Source organism: Mchenga conophoros, linkage group LG22, assembly GCF_057382185.1.
Source record: "Mchenga conophoros isolate Kocher_MC1m ecotype Shallow Benthic linkage group LG22, M_conophoros_male_GT1.1, whole genome shotgun sequence".
NCBI lineage: Eukaryota > Metazoa > Chordata > Actinopteri > Cichliformes > Cichlidae > Mchenga > Mchenga conophoros.
This window is the reverse complement of record NC_140546.1, coordinates 20,829,785-20,846,908: the sequence shown is the minus strand read 5'-3', so window position 1 is coordinate 20,846,908 and position 17,124 is coordinate 20,829,785. Positions and strand designations below refer to the sequence as shown.

The 17,124-nt window shown below is 43.2% G+C and overlaps 1 protein-coding gene across 4 annotated transcripts; it reads right to left on the bottom strand.

Annotated features, from left to right (window-relative positions):
- Nucleotides 1-573: 573 nt before the first annotated feature.
- On the bottom strand, nucleotides 574-16,998 carry yrk (Yes-related kinase). 4 transcript variants are annotated; one of them, XM_085262903.1, is made up of 14 exons: nucleotides 16,473-16,570; nucleotides 9,828-9,871; nucleotides 8,313-8,552; nucleotides 8,034-8,136; nucleotides 6,429-6,527; nucleotides 6,185-6,288; nucleotides 5,913-6,062; nucleotides 4,821-4,985; nucleotides 4,099-4,254; nucleotides 3,289-3,468; nucleotides 2,498-2,574; nucleotides 2,252-2,405; nucleotides 1,960-2,091; nucleotides 574-1,114 (listed from the first exon to the last, which is right to left on the bottom strand). In XM_085262903.1, the coding sequence occupies exons 3-14, from the start codon at nucleotides 8,527-8,529 to the stop codon at nucleotides 906-908; spliced, it is 1,746 nt and encodes a 581-aa protein (XP_085119029.1). In that variant the 5' UTR covers nucleotides 8,530-8,552; nucleotides 9,828-9,871; nucleotides 16,473-16,570; the 3' UTR covers nucleotides 574-905. The 4 variants fall into 4 exon arrangements, with proteins under 4 accessions (XP_085119029.1, XP_085119026.1, XP_085119027.1 ...); XM_085262900.1 differs by lacking the exon at nucleotides 4,099-4,254; XM_085262901.1 differs by lacking the exon at nucleotides 4,821-4,985.
- Nucleotides 16,999-17,124: the final 126 nt, after the last annotated feature.

Below are 17,124 nucleotides of genomic sequence, written 5' to 3'. Positions count from 1 at the left end.
ATTGTATACATGTTAACTAGATATAGAAATCTTTGTGATGCACAGATATATCCAAGTTAAATTAAAACAAACAAAAGAGACAATCCATACAAAATTGCCATACAAAATATCAGACAAATAAAGCGCATTCCTGACCATCCCTCAAAGTTTCATAGCACAGTTTTAAAGGTACTTATTTGAAAACAGTCATTTGACCAGTTTAAAGGCACACATTGGCGATAGGGTGGAAAGCAGGAAACAGGCATGACTCTGATATCAGTTCAGCAGCTCTTTTTATCAGAAAGAGATAAAAACTGATCTCTGTTCAGTTAACACAGAACCTAGTACACAATGTACATAATCTATTCAGTGACCACATAGGGGCACGAGGTTCATTTTCGACTGCTTTTGGAGACTGTTTAAAGCAATGCGTGATAATCACCTGTTGCACCTGCGGTTCTTTCTCTTACAACATATTTATCTCAGGCGAAAAGTAAAATCTAGCTCCTCTCAAAAAGAGAAATCAAAGGACCTGAACGTATATGGCAGCTGAACAGATCATGTATCCACTCGACTCCCCCACCCCCCCAACCCCAACACAGCCATCTACATCTTCTTTCAGTTCCTTGTTGTCATGGTTACACAGTGAAGCAACATTACTGCAAGGCCTGACCAGAAGAGCTCCAACTCTTCAACACGCCTAACTGATCTGTCCTGAACAGACTGCAGTGAACAAAGACAGAAGAGGGGAAACTGTCTTTAAACAGTTACAACAAAGTAATAATAATATGAATCTTTTATATGTGTGTGTACGTGTGTGTGTCCTGTATGGTACATGCACGTCAAATACCCTGAGAGCATGAGTATGAGTACTACAGCGTGCCCGTCAGTGTATTGCTGTCACGCCTGCCCTACACGTGTGCCGGTCACAGGTTTTCTCCGGGCTGATACTGTGGCTCTGTGGCGGTGAAGTAATCCTCCAGGAAGGACTGGAGGTACTCAAAGGTATGCCTCTCATCAGGCTCCCGCCTCCAGCACTGCAGCATCAGTTCATGGAGCGAGGTCGGGCAGCCCGGGGCACAAGGCATCCGGTAGCCCCGCTCCACCTGCTCCAGCACTTCACGGTTGTTCATTCCTAAAAAGAGACATATGCAGAGAGCGGGAATGTTGGCGTTAGAGAGAGAGACAAAAGTGCCAATGGATTCTGAAGAAAATAAAGATCTGACCACTTCCAGTATTGTAATTTATAAATGGTGCATAAACATCTGGAATTCTTTACATAGTAGATGTGAATGGTCTTAAAGTGAAACAGGTCTGTCCATTGGGGGGGTCTGTATATTTTGGAAAACTGTATAAACCCCAGTATTTCAGGACTTTTATAGCCCTCTGAATTTGAACCATGACACGTGCCAAAACAATCTTTGTGGGCCCCCGGCAACTTCAGCTTTTTCATCAACGCAAAATTCAGTTTAAAGGCACACTGATGGGCATCCAGTGAGCATTACGGACCTGTTATTTCAATCAGGAATGGTTTTAAATTTTTACGAGTGGAGTCACAGAACTTTATGATCCCCTCACATTAGTGCTCTTCAATTAGTCTCAAATTATTCTTTTTGACAGCCCTCTATAAGAGGTTTGTAATCACAGCCAGACTGGCAGTAATTTTCTGGTTTCTCTTTTTTTCTTTCTTTTTTTTTTTTTTTTAAATATAAATGTTTTGTCCGTTTGGTTTTTCCATGTGGTACATACAGTACCAGGGAAGCACATAAGCTGCATGTTAGTTTACACAAGAGGTTAGCAGGTTCTTTAGAGATATTCTTCATTCATCCGCTGCGATTAGGTTTCTTTGAGACTGCTTTTCCAGATGGTTGATAGTGTATAAAAAATTTTAAGAATGTAGATGAAAAATAACCCCTGGGAATTTCACTGTGGATAAGGAAAAACCTGTTGCTGCATGTGAATTAAGAAACAGAGCAGTACCTGGATATGGCACACGTCCCTTAGTGATGAGTTCGGTTAGTAGGATGCCAAAGCTCCAGACATCTGACTTGATAGTAAAGCGTCCATATAGCGCAGCTTCTGGAGCCGTCCACTTGATGGGGAACTTCGCCCCTGAAACCATGGCAACACAGTGGAGATGCATAATCATATAATTAGGATAGGTTGTGTATAAAAATATAGACATGGAGGCAGAAGGAAACTGTTAATCACAGCATTGTGCGAGTGTGGCTCTTTTTCTTAGGCGCACGCAGTTAATGTGACATCGTGCTACCTTGTCTGGCTGTGTACTCGTTGTCCTCGATGAGTCTAGCCAGGCCGAAGTCGGCGATCTTGCACACCAGGTTGTCTCCAACGAGGATGTTGGCTGCTCGCAGGTCACGATGGATGTAGTTCATCCTTTCGATGTACGCCATTCCAGCTGCAATCTGCACACCCACACAGACGACAGGTGCTCAGACCTGTGGTAGATTATAAGCTGTTTTCTTTCTTTTTTCCAGTGTGCCTGACTATAACTCACCTGTGCAGCCATGTCGACCAGCTGAGGCAGCTTCAGACTCTGCCCCTCTCCATCTTTCAAGAAGTCCAGCAAACTTCCTAAATTAAAAAAGTTACAGGTGAGGTACAGGTGGGATCACAACAGACTCTTATACCTGCTGCGGTCCAGAAAAATAAAGAGAATCTGGTTTTGGTAGGGATTCTGCGTTTTGTTTATCGGGGAATCAAGGGGGTGGGGGGGGCCCTTAACTCTGACCTTCCACTTCACACAGTGCCACCTTAAGTCACCATCCCTTCTGCTAATTCATTATTGTGTGGCGTGAAAGCCTTCGCTGGTGACTGCTTAGGTTTTTGTTCTTGGTAGTTTGTTTGATGCCAAGCAAGCAGGATATCTGAAAAATGTCCTTTTGAAAGATGGATGAAAGTTAGAGTGGCATCCAATTAAAAATAATTATTAGTGCAGGTCTGGAAGTGTGGTCTACTTATTTATTTATTTACTAGAAAGATTTCATTACTAGATAGGGAGTTTCTGAGAACCAGCTTTAATTTCCCAAGAACTACTGCACTTAATTAAAGAAATCTACCCATTGTTATTTGTTTATACGTTTATCCTGGTAATATCTGTATATTATTTTGCTCTGTCGGTGTATTATGATGACAAATTCAGAGGTTTGTCACCTCATTTAGGGAAGTAAAAGCCAGTCCAATTTATGGGGCGTTCAAATGTTCATTGAGGTTTCTACCTGCTGTAAGGGCAGCATTTCATATCTACAGTGTGTCAACCACACGTGGCGGTTTTACTTTTCCTGATACCTTGGCTCATGAACTCAGTGATAATGTAAATGGGCTCCTCAGACACAACGGCGTAGAGCTGCACCAGCTTGTCATGACGGAGTCTCTTCATGATCTGAGCCTCCTCCAAAAAGGCCTCGGGGGACATGGTTCCTGGCTTCAGAGTCTTCACCGCTACCTTGGTGGTGCCGTTCCACATGCCTGGCATACAGAAAAGCGTGTGTTAGCGCACACCTCAGAACCTGGACGAATGCACCTGTCTTTATGTCAGTGTGACACGGGGAAGGGTGCATATACTGTACATCCACTGTACCCAACAAATATGACAACACAAACACCAACACATACAGATGTAGATATCTGCCTGATATAAATATCTGTATGTGTGACAACAGGTACACAACATGCAGGCTATTTTGCATGCATATGACAGAGCATGCATGATGTGTGAGAGAGATGAAGAGGGAGGGAAGGGGGAGGTTCTGGTCTTACGTCAAAACCAGCAGCACTTGAGCTACATGGACAGACACAGAGCTTGGCCGGGCCTCGGGGAGAAACTCTGCACGGCTCAGAAAGCCAAAACGCTGGGATTTGACAGAAATTTCCGTAAGTGTAAATGCAAAAACATCTTTTTGGCAATGCCAGGTAATTCAACTGGAATACACATACTATCTCACATACACTGACATAAATGGCCATCAACAGGGCAGACAATGAGTGCTACCAACAATGTTTGCCACAGGACAGCAGCAGACACTACAAAGGACAATGACAGACAGCTTTCCCTCTGTGCCTCTAGAGGGTGTCAGAGGTTGGCGGCGTCGGTCTCACCCATCCACACGTCCCCAAAGCACCCCTGCCCCAGCTTCTGTTGCAGGGCCAGCGTGTCCCTCGGTACCTCCCAGGCGTCCCGCCCGAGACCCATGGTGAGCGGGGTGGAGTTGGGACAGGCCTTTGTCAGGTAATAACACAGCCCGTCATTAGAGCCTAAGTAAGGAAGGAAGAGGAGGAGGAGGAGGAGATAGGTGGCAAGAAGGTGGAGATGGGGGGGGGTGGGGTTAAGAATGGATGAAGAAAAGGGGGTGAAGTGGTGGGTGGAAAGATGGAAGGAAGAAGGGTGGGTGGGAGAGGTGACAAAGAGGTGAAGTGAGATGATGAAACATGCACATGCAGTCACAGGGGACGAGGAGAACAACTTTACACACCTGGATGTAAAACACACTTTTTGAAAAAATTTATTAAGTATTTGCCTCAGAAAATGTAAAAACAGGTGCAGACTACATCTGACAATGATGTGTGCGTTCCTACGTCTGTGTGGTCTGATCCTCAGGTGTATTTGTTGAAGATACAGGAAGAGAGCAAGAAACACAGATCACAGGGCTTTACCGTGTTTGCTCCTCACACCAGAAATGTTTACTGATGTTCTTCGAACTCAACAAATGCTTACGTGTTATATGTGACTGCTGCAGTTTTAATGTGTTTTCATTCTGGTGTGCATCTGTTGTTATCTCGCCTCCTCTCACCCACACGCATCCCCTCCCCTTTGGCCCTACCCATCCAGACTTCTCCAAACTGGCCGTTGCCCAGTTTCTTAATCAGCTGGAGAGATTCACGGGGAATCTCCCACATATCCTTGGTCTTCACTGATAAGTCGGCCAGCTTAGGCATGCCCCGCTTACAGCTGCCAATCAAACGGCAGCACAGTCCCGCTGCTCTCTCTGAGAGCGAGAGGGAGAGACAAACAGGCAGGCAAAAAAAAAGGAAACAGGAGGAAAAGAAAACAGCAGGTGCAGAGATAAAGGAAGAACAAGACAGGTTGCTTATGCGCTTATGCAATTGACAACTTAACCGAAAACTAAAGGCGCAAGGAGAAATTCAGCACAACAGACATAAACAGACACTCTGAACAGCAGCAGCATGTGTAGATACAAAAAGGCAAAACAGGGACACTTGAGTTATGCTGATAAAACTGTCAGGTGGCTTCTGATTATCACAAACTGCAAAAAAAAAATTCAGTAGCAGCCACTAGGGGGCAGATTTATACTGACAGAGGAAGTACAGGGTGTGAGCCTTTCTTGTTACACAAACTCTAAATAAAAGGTTAAAAAGTCTGCAGTGATCAGTGGTTAAAGCACTCAGATACATTTAACAAAGTAAATATGATTAACCATGTCTCACAAACACATCATTACAAGTTTCCTAACTGTGAGGCATATCAAAATGTATTTTAAACATAGTACGTCATTTTTATGAAACGCCAAAGTGTAAACTCCATTTTAATGTTGCGGCTGTTGAGGTTTACCTCAGTTTGATAACTTGATAAGGAAGTTGGTAAAACAATCATATTAAAAGCTTAATATCCATCATTAATTTTTATTCAAAACACGAATCTGCAGAGTAAAGCAACGTAAGCCGCAAAAAAATGGAGGCACCACAGTGCTGCACGTGTGCAGTACTTTGGTTACTGCACCTACTTTCTGTGCCACTCAAATGCTCTAATTATGAGCATTTGAGTGGCACAGAACAGAATGAGATTGTAAATGTTGCTGATGCAGGTTTAAAGCCGAAGAGGCAAAAGCAAAAGAATGCTTTCACACTCCGAAGGAAAGGCAGAAAGGAGTGCACATTTCCTGCATTTCTGTTACCTTGGTAGTGCACGACCAACTGCTGCACGGTATCAAACTGTGATCTGGTGGTGATGTAGTAGCCGCCATTGTCTAGCTTACGAATCTTGTAATGCTTCACGTGGTCTCCCTTGTTGTCGTCCCAGTCACGGATGGAAAGAGAGTAAGCACCTGCAGAGAGGCGGGAGAAGGGAGAGGATTCAGATCTGTGTGTGTGTGTGTGAGTGAGTGAGTGAGTGAGTGAGTGAGTGAGTGTGTGTGTGTGTGTGTGTGTGTGTGTGTAGCCATCTCACCCTTGGTGGTCTCGCTCTCTCGTATGAGGAAAGTTCCCCTTGGGTTGCCGTGACCCAGCAGCTGTCTCTCCGCATCCTTCCTTCCCATCTTCCCAAAATACCACCTGTCACCACGACAACATCACACAGGTCACCCACAGAAAATGGCAAACCCTCGCTTGATCTCTGCCTTCAGACTACATGTCAATCACACAGCATAATCGCTCGCTTCAAACAGGGCATGTGCTACTGCTTGTGAACTCACTCCTCGGCTTGTATGGAGTCCACTGGAGCTACGTAGTTGGAGGGGATGTAACCAGAGTTGCCGGTGTCCAGAGAGCGAGCTTCCCACCAGTCGCCCTCTCTACAAAAGACACACACGCACATGTAAAATTCATCGTTTGCAAAACACCAGTGCTCAAAGGTTTTCGGTTACTGAGCAATGTCACTGTTTTTGAAAGAAAGATCTGTAGCTTTTATGCAAAATAACATGAAAATAAACAGAAATAAATGGCAGTTAATAAGAAAGCCACTACAGAAACCTTCATTCTAATTATGTTGTGCTGGTGAAAAAACCTATATAACCCCGGTAGCTAAGTGTCTAAAACAGCGACCTTTGTGGGTTCAATTCAGTTGCCATATGTATATATAACCCTTAAAAAAACCCTCTCTCAGAGTGCAATGCTGAGAAACAAAGGTGATTCCAAGCAGGAAACACCAAAAATTCAAGTTTTTTATAACCCAGTGTGTACGACTGCCTCTACAAAACACCACAATATGGCTCTTACAGGTACTGTGTAATAATATTGCCAGCCAAGATCATACGAGGCATCGTTTTCTCAAACTAGAGACCCTGACGTACTTTACTTCTTGTTCAGTTATGCGCTGCAGTCTCACATTTCTTTCATTTGTTAACACTCTGGTCAAAGGTAGTTTGCCCTGTTCTTTGAAAGGAAGCAGTGTGTTACACATCATTGATTTTTTTCCTCTTAGATCAACAATACAGAAATGTGTCAGAAAGAAACTTCCCTTTGTGATACTAATCAAACACACGACCGCTGAAGCGGATTAGCTTTTCTAGTTATTTTGGGCTGTGCTAAAAGTACCGAAACAGGCTTTTTAACACAAGCACAAACACTTGAACACAGAAGTGGTGGCGAAGTAGGTTCAAAAACAGATATTAATTTATGAATAGTGACTCTATTAATCATTTATTGTCATTTAAAACATTTTTCATCAATGTTACTTTTGAAAAAAAATGTACGATTCTAAATTACCCCAAACTTTTGAGTTGTAGTGAATGCCTGCTGGGAGCAGCTGTGGTTATGTTTGATGAAGTGAAAAATGCAAATAACCTCTTGAGGGAAGATAAATTAGCCTTTTTTAGCAAACCAAATGATCTTCATGTAACTAAAAGCAAAACTAAAAGCATAGATCGGAAAGAAGATTAGCAGCTTAGGTGTGAACTTAGGTAAAAGAAACCCCAAAAACTCCCGTCTGAATGTAAATCATCATATAAATGGGATTCGGGATTTCTGAGCAGGGCAAAGGGTTTTGTTTTTTTTTCAAGAACAAAAGATTGTCAGCATTGCCAGCAGCAGCTGAGACCTCTGGCAGTTCACGGTGTTAATGGGTGGTATTTAATTGCAGCCTGTGGTATTTAATGTATGCAAACAAAATTAATTACCTCTCAGAAGTCCTTAGTGATTTAATTTAACGCCTTTAACACAGATCACATTAACATTGTTTCATGAGCTCCTGACACAGATTGTCGTGTTTCTTAATGATGGAGATATATTTATGTGGGGTTTTTTCCGCTTTGTTTTTCATTAAAGCAATGTGTAAAAAAAAAAAAAAAAAGTATACTCACGTGTTGTTAATAATTTGGAATTTTTCTCCTTTTTGGAAAGTGAGGTCGTCCTCAGTGCGGGCGTCATAGTCGTACAGCGCTATAAAGAGAGTTACTCCACCACCTGCACATGTGTTCAAACAAGAAAGAGAATGATTGGACGGTATCGTCAAGGTCTTTTGAATATGTCAGTGGAGACATAGACTGAAAAACAGCAGGAGGGATAATACGATGTTAATTGTTTAGAGGGACTGTAAATTCATCTTTCTCACAAACAAACACACACAGGCTCAGCTCTACCTGTTATGGCTCCTGACCGCTGGTTGATTTTGGTGTTGGGGAATGCGCTGTTGGACAAGAAGCCCTTGTTGAAGTCCGGGATGGTCTGAGTCGGGTCAGGACAGTATCGGCCCTGATTCAAGGCCACGGAGCTCCCACCTGCGTTGCTAGGAGACAGATCTGCTATGTCTGCTGCTTCTTTGGCAGACTTCTTCTGCTTGCAACAGGCACACCCCATGATAACCAGCACGGAGACGGCGTCTGTGAAAGCAACGCAGCAAAGCAGCGTTACAGTAACAAGACACAACTTTTTTTTAATGTGAGAAGTCAAAATCTTCTTTTTTCTTTTCATTATTTTTCATTTCTTTTAAAAAAAATTCTTGCATTCTTGTGAATATGTGCAAGAGAAAAGGTTTGCTAAGGCTAGACCAGAGTTTTTTGCGTTTTGAGGGCAGATGTCCTGGGAAGTGGGCATTGCAGACTCTCGCTGCCTTTAGGAGGACTGGGACCTTAACTGTGGTTTTCATGGCCAAAGTGTTTGATCCCCTCAGAATACTCAACATTTTGCTTTTTTTGTTGTTGGTAAAGTTTGCTAAAGCTTGCCTGTTAATGGATGCTGATTTTTATGGAATAAAAAAAAATTCAGATACAGCAGATTATAAAGCCACCTGAATGAGTGCCGAAACATTTTTATCCCACTGAAAATGCCACATCTAGATGAACAGAATCAACTTTCTTGGATTTGCTTTACATAGATGACTGGGCATGCATCGAGACAGCTTATACTGTTTAAGCAAGCAAACCCAAGAGGTGCGATCCTAAATTTCCCAAATAGTGCCCATAAAAAGCAAAAACTCTACTCGATTTAAAATGTGGCTCATCTCCCCTTCAGAGTCGTCTACTCATGCACCTCTACATGCTCTTACACTCAAAATGCTTGTTCTGACCTCGTTACGATGACGCCATATTAAAAAGGGAAAAACCTGGTGTTATATTTACTGCCTTTGCACTACTTAACACTTTACACTATTTGACTTCATAGCACCATCTTGTTTACGCTGATGCATGCACTGCAGGCAGCGCTAATAACGATGATAACGTTGAAGCTAGCAACGCCATATTGACATATGACGCGTACCACGAGCATCTACTTTCTTGTTGCATTACACGGCTGTCAGTGCATGTCGGGTAGATACGCGCGTCTGTGACGATTTTGCACACAAATCCTGTTTAAACTTTCACCAATCTCTAATACCAGCGATACGTTGAAAAGCCCTCAAAGAGACAGACCACATTTAAGTCCGCCTACATAATTTCCACAATCTTTTTATACAAGCTAAGACTTCAAACACAAATCAGTAGAAAGTGAAACCAACACAAATCAGCATACAGGGGGTTAAAAAAAATATGGAGAACTGTAAAGAGAGAAGTAAAAAATTTTAATATAAAACTTAACTTCCCTGAACAAGGAAGAGGAGGAAGAAAGCGAAAAAGGGGTGGAGGTAGGGCGGGAAGGAGAAGTTAACTTATTCTCACCTGATGTCTTCCTCTGTCAGATCATCTGTCAATCACCATCGCAGCTGGAAAAAAAAAAAGAGGGAAAAGGTGAGTGACAAGGGCTGGAATGAGAGAGCGGGGCAAAGGGAGGATGAGTGGCAGAAAAGGTGGGGGAGAATGTGAGCGAAAGCCTCGAGAGCGGTAAAGCATGAATAAAGAGATGTGTGAAGGCAGAAGTGAGGAGGCAGAGAGGTTAGAGAAAGAAGAGTCAGAGACAGCTCGAGATAAGGATAGACAGTGAGAGATGTGAGGTTAGCCACTTCCCTTTTTGCTTGTTTCGAGAGAGGGTATTCAGCCATTCTCTCTGGTCAACAGCTGTGAGTGTGAGTGTTTGCATGCGCATTAACACGCCTGCTTTCTCTGTTCGAGCATGTGATGAAATAAGCCCATAAATGTCAGGATTACAGCAGAGTAACTGACACAAAGTGACCGTCTGTAACAGTGCGAAATGCCTTTGTGTTGATTAGCACGAATGTACGCAACCTTGACTTCCAGTTTCCAGCTAACTGTCAGGCGTTGCCAAAGCAAAAACCATCATAGAAAGGAATGTAAACGTGAAAAATTAGGTTGTTTCCAACATCATTTCTTTAGGAAAACCTAAATGAACCACTCAGCAGTTTATTAGTTTTGCTTAGCTTGGTTCAAAAGTTGGGAAATATGCTTATTCCCTTTTTAGAGAGTAAGCAGAGATTATCGAGAGGTCGTCATTTTTTCCAAATATGAAACCTCTGCCGAATTAAAGAGGTAGCGGAGGTCAATGAACAAAGAACACATTAAATGCCACAAAATAACTAAAAGAAGACAGAAAAACTGTCCCAGATTCAGTTTCCTTTTGGGGTGGCGGCTCAGGACGTAGGACAAGTCACCTCCTAATCAGAGAGGGTTGGTGGTTCCATCCTTGGCTGTTCTAGTCTGCTGGTACTCAACTTTGAGTTTCTCCTGATGTGAATATTAGATAGAAAGCGCGCAGGAAAACGTGCTTGTAAGACTGTGTGTGAGTGAGACGTGTTGTGTGGAGCAGAAAAGTGTTTTGTAGGAACCATTTAATTTACACTGAGCTGGACAGCTTTAGCTTTTGGACTGTATGTCATAAAGCAAACAGTCGGGCTTTTCATGTTCTTGTTTTCTCTTTACAAGTCAACTAGAAGAAAATGGTCACCATCACACATCCTGGTCATAGTTTTTTCTCCCTGTTCTCAATAAAAGCGCACTAATAAGAGAGTTTTATCTTTGTAGTGTCATATAATGCAAAGTCCCTTCAGATGGCAATTTTTTGTTTGTTTTACCCTTCTTGGTTATTATGCGGTGGTCAAAAGATTAAACAGTGGTGCCCAAAGTTGCCTTCAAAAGACTATGAAATAATTCACATCAACTAGTTTTCTCTGAGAGCGGTTGTAGACCTCTTCATTAGTTTCAGCTAGGTGTAGCTATCAGACTGATAACTGTGTACACAATGGCCACGGGATACAAACTGGCAACCTTTGAAGAAAAAAGCTCCAGGCTCCAGCCACCCCACCTACTGAGGAATGTGGGGGAAGTCACACAAAGGGAGAACAATACAAGTTATAGCAGCATCAGCAGCAAAAAAAAGGTGATTTACTTTCATTACAGAAAACACACCAGAGGTCCAAGTGAGCAGCGTCAAGTTTGTCCCAGCAAACCTCTCCATCTTTAAAGCAGCAAAAGCTGTTCTAACCTACATCGAGACGACCGCGCTCAAAGCGAAAGCGCGCAAAGCCTCTATGTGTGCACAATCCTGCACACACACACAAACACTTATTCACTATCAGGCTGGCCATCATGAGAGCTGCAGGAAGTTAGCCCTGTTTGAGTTTCCTGTCCACCCCTGTGATCGCTCCCCCCTTTTCCTGGAAACTGAGGACAGAGTCCACACACACACACACACACACACACACACACAAACACCCACCCACCCCCAGTGCACACACCCAGACTTTCCTCTGTGTTGCTGCTGTTGTCTACTCCATGCCCACACCCCTCCGACAGCAGTCGTTCATTCTTATTCCCTTCACCCTCCCTTCAGCTTCTCCTTTCTTTGTGACAGTCCACAGAAAGTAGAAGTGGCAGAGGATGCAAAAGGACCCTTCTCCCTTTCATCTTTATCTCCATTTCGCCCTCTCCCTCACCTCATCTTCTTCTGCATGTCTAAGACTGACAGATGACCACAGGTTGAACTGATACAGTAACAGATAGGTTTTCACATTCTGGAAGTGTTTGCAGGGCGGCTGCAAAACCCATTGTTCTCAACTAGATAATCACTCTCTCATCCGCCATTTTCTCTGCACATAGAATAACATCTGATTATTAACAGGACCGTACATCTTTACACCTTAATTTAAAAAACAAAAACAAAAAAAGAACACATGCACACACTTGTGGAGGTCACACGGCACAAAGCACAGCCTAGAGTGAGGTGCAAGGCACGCAAGTGTGCTCCTACATACCAGTAAGTGACACAGTCAAGATACAGATTTAAACACAAACCCATATGCGAGTGTATTTCCTCCTCCTTTTTGTTTTTTTTTGTTTTTGCCTTGTGATAACATTCAGGGTTTTGGTTTCAGTCTACCATTAGGTAGATGAAGGTACTAGAGCAGACTATGAGTGTGGGTGTTTGGTGGTATTGGCAATGAGTGGTGAGGTGGGGGTTGCAGAGTCAAACTGATACCCTGCATATATGTCGTGACTTGTGTAAAAAAAAGCAGAGAGTGCGCTAAACACCAGCATGCGTAACGATCCAGCAAACAATCCAGTTCCTCTTTGACACCATAATGAAAAAATGAGACGGCAGACGCAAGAAACAGCTGTAAAATGAACGGCTTGCAGTTTTTACCAGATGTGTGTCAAGATTATTATCAGTAGGTCAGTCATATGTGCAGACACAAAACCTTTCACCTTATGCTCAACAAAATGCCACACTCTGATATCACATAGCACATCACATTTGACCATCCTATAAGTGCACTTCCTTTTGCATCTTCTTTTTAAAAAACGCAGGTGTCAAAACTAAACATCTGACTGGGTGCTGCATGTCAAAGCGGATTTTTTTAATAGCAGCTGACAAACATACAGAAGACACTATAATAAAACTCTGTGAAAGAGAAGCTACTTCCTCTGGTGGGGAGAAGCGCGGTGTTGGTTTGTGATACGTTTGTCTACAATAGCGGGGCCTTTTACACCATGTGCTAATCACTGATATCTGTTTCATATATTAAAATCCTCGAGTTCTTTTCACTCACTTCATGTGCTACTTCGCCCAAACACCCGCATTTCTCCTCTCGATCATTGGAACGGTACAGTTTCGTTACACACGGTTTTCACTTGATTTCATTAAAAAAAAAAAAAAAAAAGGTCGACAATAAATTTTTTTAAAAGAAACAACAACAAGAGGAATCCCTGATGACTTTTTAATGCCAGCTCTAACTGCAGTGAGCACTGCTGATTAAATTTCATTCATCTCCATTGTCTCAGACAGGAGACATAAATCTTGGAAATAGGACTTCAAAACCTGCGTACCTGCATTTCTGGGTCTTGCTTTTGTTGTTTTAGCTTAAACTAACCTTCAGGTAAACAGAGTGGGAGAAACTAGACTGTAAAAATACTCCTGCATTCGACATTTTACGATGTAAAAGACGTCAATGGCATCTTTTTAGAAATTCTTGCAAATGTATTCAAATTACAGCTTTCAGTCCTCAGGGTAAGTCTCTCCAGGCTCTTCCTGGGAGACCTCTGCAAGCAGAGTGAGCTGCATCCACAAACTGGCATCTTCACCTTTCTCTGCAGCTGTTCAGCGGGTTTAGATCTGAGCTTAGCTCGACCAACCAAGGACAGAGACAGATGCCTGTATTCGCATTCTTTATTGCCACTACTGAGCAGGTATACTCAGCTCTCAACATAATGTGGTGTAATAAATCTTCTGAGTTTCTTATTTTATTTTAAGAGGCCTTGCTTAAATCAAATAAAATGCTCTTACTTGTCCATTATATTCCATTCAGCTTCATGCTAGTCAAAGTCTTTGTGGTTCCACAGACCTGCATGCTACACAAACATACGTGATTATGCCACAAACTAAAGAAAAAGGGGTATTTCCACCAGTTTGTAAGACATACAGATCGTCGCCTTGCTGAAAGGTGTGGCCCAGTCTCATGGTGTTTCTCCACTGACCCCTATGCATTTGGCTACGTTCACTCTTCCCTCAATTCTGTTTCCCTGTTCCTGCCTCTGAAAATAAACCACCGCGCTTCACCGATGGGATGAGATTAGCCATGCTATGAGCAATGCATGGTATTTGCCAGATATGGTGGTTGGAGTTCTTTCCCAAAAGTTACTTTTGCTTTTTTTTTTCTCTCTGCCTTTTTTTCTCAGACTACTGAATTTTCTTTGTCTACGTGACAGACGAGTAAAAGCAAAGATGCGTAGGCATCTAAAAATACATGCAGCAAAATAAATACCAAATGTGACAGACTGCAAGCTCCTTTGACGACTGAGCACTCTGTAAACTTTATGTGCAAAATGTCTCCTCTTCGAGATTAAGTTAAGAATGTTAATCTGAGAATCAGTGGATATAATGTAGTCAAACTGCAAGCACCTGAAAAAACTAAGTCACACTTCATTGAGTACGGTCACCTTTACTTTTGATAAATGGAGATCTGCTGTGTGTTCACTCGGAACAATTAAAGGAAGCAAATAAAACCACATTCATTGCATTCTTACAGAATCACAATAACATCACCCTCCACCACCATCGTCACTCTCACAAACATCTAAAATCTGAAGGACACACCCTTTCCTGAACAGTGGACTGTAGATAAGCTGCTCCCAGCGGGAAAACTCACTGTAGCAACACACACACACACATACATGCACACGGTGTTTCGTATTCTTACACCAATTCTGCACCAATCTTAGACTGCCTCCACCCTTCTTCTCCCTCATCTCTCTTTCTTTACCTTCCTTGCACTTCACCTTTCTCTCTCTCTCTCTCTCTCTCTCCCCCCACTGACTCTCTCACCCATGGGCAGGAAACTCCACAGGATGCAGAGTGTGAGTGGGGCAGGAATGATAGGACAATGGGAAACAAGCTGTCACTGAACCCTCACACATACACACACAATAGCACACACACACTCTTAAACACAGGGAGACAGAGCTGGAAGGCAGCAGTGGAAAAGTAAGGTGCCTCGGTTATCGGGATGTCCTGTTTCCACATGATGTCATCATATCCTCCAGATACAGAGGCCCCGAGCTGGCTCGGCTGGAGGCATATATGAGCGTTTGCGTGCACTGAGGCTGAACACTTTCAGCCTGCTTCTTAAGAAATAGAGCATCACTGTCTGGTCCTTTGGGTTCATCATGAAGACTCTCCCTCGGATGACGGCATGGATGAAAACGTACAGAAACTTGTCAACTCGACCACACCGCCGCAGGGGTGCAGGGGTGTGTGACTATCAGGCTGCAGGCCTCATCTTGTATGAGTATTCACCTGTCACGGCCCTTCTCCGGTCCTTAAGAAAGCTGTGCGATGTGACTATGTCTTTTTCTAAACTTCTCACTAAAAAGCGCATCCACGCCCCTTTCCTTCCTGCCTTGCTCCAAGGCTAAAGACAGGAACTGACCTGGTAAAGAAACAGGAAGTGATGAAGTCCAGCCTTGGACAGCCTAATCCTGTTTCTCCCTGTCCAGCCCCTAAAAGATTTCTGGCCAACTCCCTTGCGGATATTTCAACGTTTTAATTTGTAATCTGTTACCTATCTGTAGCTTCCCGATCAGTGATTGGGGTGGGAAAAAAAAGGCATATACCTCCAACAATGAGGCTATGATAAAGCCACAGAAACCTCTTATACCTTTTCCTCAAGGTGGTTTCCTGTAGGCATGTGGCCAATTAGTCACATTTAGTGAAGGAATGTTTAACAGTCTCTTCTGGGTTTAGGCCTAAATGATGAACCCTATCCAGGCACGTTTTACCATAAATCCAGAGCCTGTATGATTTATTAAGCCGTTATTAAAGAAAAAGAAGAAGCTAAAAGGGCAATAACTAAGGTCTTATACTGGAAATGATCCATTTGAGAGGACCAATTTCTCTGGTAAATTCCGCTGTTGCAAAAAAAGAAAGAAAAATTGCACTATTAGCAAGTCTGATTTCTAAATATCACCCTCTGTGACATCTGAAGAGTGGAAGTAAGCTACTGGTAAACCCACACTTGATTAACTTCTCATAGCAAGTAGACAAACTTCCTTTTATTTCAAACAGATACGACGTTTCTCAATTTTCACCAGAAGCTCAAAATCAACGACAGCGCCCTGTGGCATTAGAAAAGTGGAAAATATTCTACTTATTTAGGCATTCAGCTCGCATCCTTTTAAGTCGTTACAGCTGAACTTTGTCTCGAGTCAAGCGAATTTACTCACATATAGGGCTGAAGTTTAAATAGGACGCACAGCCCACCTGTTGAATGACCCCACAATTTGGTAGTAAAGCACCTGTTTGGTTTATTTATTTTCATTTTTTTTGTTCGCTTTTTGTTTTTTTTAGTCTCAAACACAGTAAGCCAGATGTGTTACACCGCTCTGATATTTACTTTGGAACAGAGAGCAGAAACTTACCTGACAAAAAGAAATCACTCCGGACAATCCTCGAGTCGGGACGCTCGGGGACGGAGGTGGGTGAAGCGAGAGCGCTGTCCGTGGGAGACTCGAAGGGGACACACGGGAGTGAAAGAGCCGCGCGCTGCTGCTGCCTGAGAGCGAGAGGATGAGGCAAGCGCGCGCCTCGGCCGGAAGGCTCGGAATGAACTTCACGCGCACAGCGAGGTCCACCCCACATAGGAAGAGAGTGCGTGCAGCGGACAGTTCAACAGTGTCGTTACGCTTAACAGAAACGATACATAGGAGCGTGTTCTCGGTAACTATGGCGTCAGACTGAGCTTACGGTCACGAGCTCAGCTTGGTTAAAACGTTAAAGGAATGCGCGCGCAATTGAGCTCACGATAAAGCAAACCGATAAGAAAGTTTTAAGATTTTTGTTTTGTAATCTCGAAAGAATGCGATAAAAAAAAAAAGAGATTATAAAACGCTCCGGTTCTTCAACAGTGTATCCTACACACAGCTGGGGGAGTGTTTGCAGTCTCTTCGTGCGGACGATGCTCAGATGAGGTGGTGCGCTACACGTTTAGCCAACTCGTGTGAACGACAGGAAGACTGAATAAGATGTGTGACATCCGCGTGCAAGAAGGCAGAAGTGCAGCAGATGCTTTTG